Source organism: Lottia gigantea (genome assembly GCF_000327385.1).
Source record: "Lottia gigantea unplaced genomic scaffold LOTGIsca_43, whole genome shotgun sequence".
In the NCBI taxonomy this organism is placed as follows: domain Eukaryota; kingdom Metazoa; phylum Mollusca; class Gastropoda; family Lottiidae; genus Lottia; species Lottia gigantea.
In genome coordinates this window covers 1,943,656-1,951,198 of record NW_008709504.1, presented here as the reverse complement: position 1 = coordinate 1,951,198, position 7,543 = coordinate 1,943,656, and the positions used below count along the sequence as shown (strand labels likewise).

Sequence of the window (7,543 nt, the reverse complement as noted above, 5' to 3'; positions counted from 1 at the left end):
GAGGTGAAGATAGCTTGCAAGATAACATATGCNCACTGGCAGCTGTCAGAGATAATAACTAAATCAATATTGACCAAAAATCTTCCTAATAATACCAAATTTCTCTATTACAATCAAATGAAAACTAGTCTTTATTGTGCCCACAAGAAATGTTGACCGACGGACAGGGGCAACGACAATATACGACCACATGAACTTTTGCTTATCGAGTAAGCCCAAGCCTTTATATCCAGATCAAAGAAAACTGTTATTTTAAATATAATTTGAATATTATTTATTACACTGGTTTTTAATGACAAATACAATATTTTCTTAACAACAATTGGAATTTTAAAAAGCACAGTTTTATTTTATAAAGTTATTTGAATAAACTTCTCTGTAGTCTCTGTTAATTAGTTATACTTTAAAGAGGATTAATTTCATAAAATTTTCAACCAATAATATAATTATAAACAATGATTTAGCTAGACAATAATAAATATATTCCCAATAAAAGTGTTATATACAATTCCATCAAATTAAACTTTAAGCAATAGCAGAGGCTAATATTTCTGAAACATTAGGATCAGATGAGCGGACTGTCAACTGCATGGTCACACCACTGTCATCTGTCAGAGCTAGTTTAGCACGAACCAAAGCATCATGACCTCCTCTGAACACTCCAGCTAAATACAGAGTATGGGAGGACTTTCCCTCTGGAACTTTATCTGAACGTTCACATGGCTGCATACCAAGATACAGCACAATATTCTTAACAGCTTCTGTAAATAAACAAGTACATTCTTTAAATCTGATGTTTTTCAATATTGAAAGCAAATCCATCACAGAAAAGCCGTTAAAATCAAATCATACAGGGTTCATACAGCACTTTGCCTCAAAAATTCAAGGACTTTTCAAGGACTCTGGGCTTTGAAATTCAAGGACTTTAATAATATTCACAACAAATTTCATTTAAATGGGATAAAAGCTGTAGTCTATAATGTGTTCACAAGTCAACTGTGGACGGATCCATTATAAAGTGGGCGTATGAAGAATAACCATTTCGAGACTTCCTCATAGACCTTAATTTGAAGATTCTCTTTTCACTAAATCTTAATTTTCCTTTTTTTGGAGCTTTGCAATTCAAAACGTCAAAGAACTTGGAAGAAAATGTTTATGGTCTATAAAACCACAACAATAAGCATAGCTTTTAAAATACAGACTATAAACCAAAAAAGGATCAAAAGGCACTGACCTTCCAGGGAGTTCATACTAGAAAGAGCGTAGGTATCTTCCAATTCATTTTCTGGACCAACTTCTTCCCATGAAGCTCCAAAGTTAGGTTTAATAACCCTCTGTACATGGTCAGCTACTGTTACTTCTACATCTTCAAGCTAAAATATACACAATTCAGACAATCTGAATGCTTCCATACCAACCTCTATATAATAAACATCCAATACATATTTTAAATTGGTTACAAAAGCTGAAATATTATTAAACAAACACAATCGCATCAAGGTTCCTACAGTAGGGTTGTTTATTTTGTCAGTCATGTCTGATCACATTTCCAAATTGTTTGCATGTGACCAACAATTTTGTTCTTTTCAAGATCAGACTTTTTACTGACTGAGATTAAAACTCACGTCAACTTTTTGTTTAATGCAATAAAGCAAATAGGATCAAGATTCTAGAGCTTCCAATGTCCTTATTTGTGCCTCTTTCTGGAACAATCGAATGAGAGGCTCATAACAGAAAATTACTGAAAAGATGATGGTGACATATGAAGGAATAGTCTATATGAAGTTATCAGACATTCCATCAAAGCCTTTAATGATGTTTAATATGATTTGTTATGAGTTAGTGGGATGGAAAACAATGCTACCATTTTCTGTTTGTGGTATGAGCCTCATTCTGGATTCAATACGGCTGACAAGTGAATAAGGTCTATAATGAAAGGAGAAGTAAGAAGAAAATCTTACCACATATTCATCTTCATAACCTTCATCATCTGGTTCTCCTGTATTAGGATCACAATCTTTCACTATAAACTTTAATGAACATGTGAATGTTCCTGTCACTGAAATCAAAATATTAAACTATTTGAAAAAGGCAAGACTTAAAAAGGTAGAAGTTGTCTTAAATAAATCTCTTATTAGAGAATCTAATTTCTGGTGAGAATCTGCCTAGATTGTCTAACAGAAATAATTAACTTAATGTATGCAAGAATTGTGTTATACACATGGATTTGAATGCTCAAAATTCAACGGGTGAGCTGTAAACACTATTACTGATTTGCTTAGCTAAAAAAATCCCAGTTTCTGAGACTAAAGTATGTTTAGTCAAAGGTTGGTGAACTTGTCCCTTAAAGGAAATTTCTAGATTGTGCTTCAACTTTCTAATTTAATCGCACACTCACCTGCAGTTGGTTCTTCCGGTAATCTGATAAGTGTGTAGGTTATACCAGGTTTATCATAGGGTAAACTAGCACATTTTACATACTTCATTACTTCAAATCCATCTCCACCTTCCATATGTACTGTCACATTCTCTAGGACTTGATCATTCAGAGTGTTCGTACAGTCAAACTGAAACCAAATATACACCATAATTATACATCATTAACCAATGAAAACTATCTTTCAGGTTTAGCATGTACAGTAGAAACTGTATTAAGAGACCACGCAGGGGAAAATTCAAAAACAGTCTCTTACTGGAGGTGGTCTCTTATGAAAGAATTGAGATCAGTTGCTAATTTCAAAGCCTTGGCCTTTAACAATGGTCCATTTACTACGGCATTCCGGGCTCAACAATCTTTAAAAAACTCCCATGTTAATTTGTTGATTTCTTCATTGCCGGTGAACCGCTTCACGCGATTCCGATCGGGAGAAACATTGCTTTCAAAATCCTCCATAATTTCTGCTTTACGCTTCAGAATTCCCTGAATTTGAGCCTTACCAACACCTATTTCATCGGCAATTTGTCGACCACTTTTCCCGGCTTTCGCCAAGTTGATGACCTTGAGCCTTTCATTTAATGTTAAAACTTTATGTGTTGGCTTCGACATTTTAAAAATGAATGGGTCTTGCTTAGCTGCCTTTCTATCGATAATAGACTGACATAAATCATTAACAAGCTATAAAATTAATCCTTAGACCGATTAGCGATAATCTCGATTCATCTCACCGATGTGTGAAACAACGTGATGTTGGATCAAGGGAGTTAATAAGTGTCATGGTCGCTTAATTGACTCAATATGATTACACGGGAGTGTAAATACACAGTTGCTGGTCGTGTAATGAAGGTGGTCGCTTATCAGTCGTTAATTACATTGAAAGCTCGTAGGGGAGATTTTATTGTGGTGATTGCTTAATAAAGGTGGTCGTGTGAGCAGGATATACTGTACCAGGATCAAGAATAGTGAAAATTCAACAAGCCTGAATTAGATTCATGGTTTTGATTGAATAATAATTAAATCCTTGGCCAATCAAAGCTTGTTTTGTTGTACTGATAGTTGGTAGTGAATTTGCATAGTTATTAACCCGTCCTAAAAGTTCATATCATTTTTATAAACCAGTGTTATGAAACTGAGAACAGTACTGTTGTGTGATAAATCCTCCTATTGAAAGATAGTATTAACAGCAAGTAATAGCAATCTATGATAAAAATACTACTGTAACTATACAGCAAGCTCAGGGTGATTATTACATTAATACTTAATTCACTTTTACATTGCAGTTGGAGAAAAATACTATTTAAAAGATTACCTGAAAGACTACATAATGACTAAATGTATGTTTAACACACTGTATAACATACTCAGTCTCAGATTCTGTCAACTCTACTGGTTGAGATGATCTAAATAGTGGTCCAAGATTAGCTAACTCTGGTACACCTGATAATTGCTCTGAAATTATAAAGATTATCAGAAATAACTACAATACATCAAAAAGCATAATTTTTAGTTTTATGTCAAATTTAGCCAGGACAGCACACTTACAAACGGATTACTGAAGGTCTAGATATTTAAAGGGAAACTCAATAATACCTGAAAATATTTCTAAAGTATGTTGTTTTATATCTTCTTGATCAAACTGAATTTGTTTTAAAAGGGTTAATACCAATAGAAAAAAGAGTGTACCAATTGTTAATTAAGCAGTTTGACCTAATTCGCTGTTTGACTCTTTAATGGCTCATTATATTTAGTTGAAACTTTTAGAATACATAGGAGACATATTTCTCTATAATTAGGCGTTTATTTTATTCCTTACAGTAGATTTTAACAGCTTCCAAAAAATATAACAAATTTAAAAACCTTAAGGGCACATTTCTTTACATTTTGGTGTATAGTTTTTCACAAATTTGAGCAAAAAAAGCTGAATGGTACTTTAAATCATGTAGAGTGTAGTATTGCACAATGCATTAGTTATCTATTCCATCCAATCGGAGATGCCTAACTTCAAGTCCCCTCAAATCATACTGCTCCTAACTCTACATCACCAGAAATTAAATGTGTTCTATTTCATTTTGTAATAATTTAAGATTTTTCTCGTTGTCACTATACAATTGACCAACTTTTATATAGGGCTTCAATAGTTCAATCTACATGGCCATACATTACCCAAAATCTATTTAAAAAGACAGTTTGATGGCTGAATAGAAAGTATCTGGATACATTTCACAATGTCTGTACACAAACATTAAGCTAGCCTACTTACAAGTCAGTAATTCCATCATTTCCTCTATAAATACAAAGGTCAGCAAGTAAAGGTAACTATAAGTTAAATACCTGCATAAACATCAATTCTGGAGGCTACAGGTTTCTCCATGGATTTCGGTACTCCCATATCTCCTGTCTCACGAGATGTCACTAAAATAAACAATACAAATTTTACACTTTATAAACAATAACATATAAACTTCAGCTGTTAGTTGACAATTGAGAGGAGAAAGCAGAATACAAGCGACAGATGGAAACTGATGGCTACTTTGTCTTGTAGGTCATCCGAGACCCTGACTGGTTGGTAGATGACAAGAAATATCAAGAGATGTATCTTGATCAAAGCAATAAAATTTCTATTTATTAATAAGATAGCATACCTGTTTTCTGTTCTGTCATTGGTTGTGTAGCTAATGGTACAGATTTCAAGTCAAATGGTGTATCAGAAGGTTCTAATGTATAATTATGAACAGCTCTCTCCAATCCTACCACTGATACTTGTAGTCCTAGGTAAAAAACCATCAAAATTGTATTATCATAGACTGAAAACCTCAACATAAGCTTGAAGAAATAAATTGAAATAAAATTGAATTTTACATCCCACATTTCAGTTGCAGTGCAGCAAGAGACATTACTTATAATAATAATTGGTATTTTTAGAGACATTACCAATAATAATAATTTGGTACTTTTAGAGACATTACTAATAATAATAATTTGGTACTTTTAGAGACATTACTAATAATAATAATTTGGTACTTTTAGAGACATTACCAATAATAATAATTTGGTACTTTTAGAGACATAACCAATAATAATAATTGGTATTTTTAGGGACATTACTAATGATAATAATTGGTATTTTTAGAGACATAACCAATAATAATAATTGGTATTTTTAGGGGCATTACTAATAATAATAATTGGTATTTTTAGAGACATAACCAATAATAATAATTGGTATTTTTAGGGACATTACTAATGATAATAATTGGTATTTTTAGAGACATAACCAATAATAATAATTGGTATTTTTAGGGACATTACTAATGATAATAATTGGTATTTTTAGAGACATAACCAATAATAATAATTGGTATTTTTAGGGACATTACTAATAATAATAATTGGTATTTTTAGGGACATTACTAATAATAATAATTGGTATTTTAAGAGACATAACCAATAATAATAATTGGTATTTTTTAGAGACATAACCAATAATAATAATTGGTATTTTTAGGGACATTACTAATGATAATAATTGGTACTTTTAGAGACATTACCCATAATAATAATTTGGTACTTTTAGAGACATAACCAATAATAATAATTGGTATTTTTAGGGACATTACCGATAATAATAATTGGTATTTTTAGGGACATTACTAATGATAATAATTGGTATTTTTAGAGACATTACCAATAATAATAATTTGGTACTTTTAGAGACATAACCAATAATAATAATTTGGTACTTTTAGAGACATAACCAATAATAATAATTGGTATTTTTAGGGACATTACCAATAATAATAATTGTTATTTTTAGGGACATTACCAATAATAATAATTTGGTACTTTTAGAGACATTACCAATAATAATAATTGGTATTTGTAGAGACATTACCAATAATAATAATTTGGTATTTTTAGGGACATTACCAATAATAATAATTTGGTACTTTTAGAGACATTACCAATAATAATAATTGGTATTTGTAGAGACATTACCAATAATAATAATTGGTATTTTTAGGGACATTACCAATAATAATAATTGGTATTTTTTAGGGGCATTACTAATGATAATAATTGGTATTTTTTAGGGACATTACCAATAATAATAATTGGTATTTTTAGGGACATTACCAATAATAATAATTGGTATTTTTAGAGACATTACTAATAATAATAATTGTTACTTTTAGAGACATTACCAATAATAATTTGGTATTTTTAGGGACATTACCAATAATAATAATTGGTACTTTTAGAGACATTACCAATAATAATAATTTGGTATTTTTTAGGGGCATTACCAATAATAATTTTGGTACTTTTAAGGTCATTACTTTAAATAATAGTTAGTATTTTTTGGGAAATTACTAAGAATCATATTCGGTACTTTTAGGGACATTGCTGATATTTGGTTTCTTTAAAGACATTATTTATAATGATAACTAATAATAAAATTTGGTACTTTTAAGGACATTACTTATAATAGTTGGTACTTTTAGGGACATTACTAATAACATTTGGTACTTTAAGGGACATTACTAATAATAATAGTTGGTACTTTTAGAGACATTACTGATAATATTTGGTATTTTTAAAGACATAATTTAAAATGATACTTGGTACTTTAAGGGTCATTACTAATAACATTTGGTACTTTAAGGGAAATTACTAATAATAATAGTTGGTTCTTTTAGAGACATTACCTAGAATCATATTTTGTCATTGCTAATAATAATATTTGGTAATTTAGGGACATTACTAATAATATTTGGTACTGTTAAGGACATTATCAATAATCATAGTACTTCAAAATGCCACCATTTTACCAGACAGGAATATCAATTTTGGTGGTGTTTATTGTCATATATATCACATACACAGTCTTGTCTCAAAAGAATTTACATAAAACTCCATTTAGTTCATTTCAGGAGCATTTATAAAGAATCACTCAGGCAAAGTTAAAAAGAAATACACCCTACTCACCATTAAGAATATAAGCTGAATTTAGAGATTTTTGTTGTTGTTTTAAGATACTAGTATAGAAGGTAGCTCTATCTCTTACTTCATCATCACTATCTAACTGACACCTAATAATAAATAATT

The 7,543-nt window shown here is 30.7% G+C and overlaps 1 protein-coding gene across 1 annotated transcript in view; it reads right to left on the bottom strand.

Moving 5' to 3' along the window:
- Positions 1 to 250: 250 nt before the first annotated feature.
- Positions 251 to 7,543, bottom strand: part of LOTGIDRAFT_191967 (hypothetical protein) — a 20,244-nt gene continuing 12,951 nt past the window's right edge. The window contains exons 17-24 of the mRNA XM_009060630.1: positions 7,424 to 7,527; positions 5,080 to 5,205; positions 4,769 to 4,849; positions 3,747 to 3,886; positions 2,399 to 2,567; positions 1,962 to 2,059; positions 1,235 to 1,373; positions 251 to 761 (exon numbers count right to left, since the gene is read on the bottom strand). Coding sequence (XP_009058878.1) covers positions 526 to 761; positions 1,235 to 1,373; positions 1,962 to 2,059; positions 2,399 to 2,567; positions 3,747 to 3,886; positions 4,769 to 4,849; positions 5,080 to 5,205; positions 7,424 to 7,527 — 1,093 coding nt within the window. The 3' untranslated portion in view covers positions 251 to 525. The remainder of the gene's footprint in view (positions 762 to 1,234; positions 1,374 to 1,961; positions 2,060 to 2,398; positions 2,568 to 3,746; positions 3,887 to 4,768; positions 4,850 to 5,079; positions 5,206 to 7,423; positions 7,528 to 7,543) is intronic.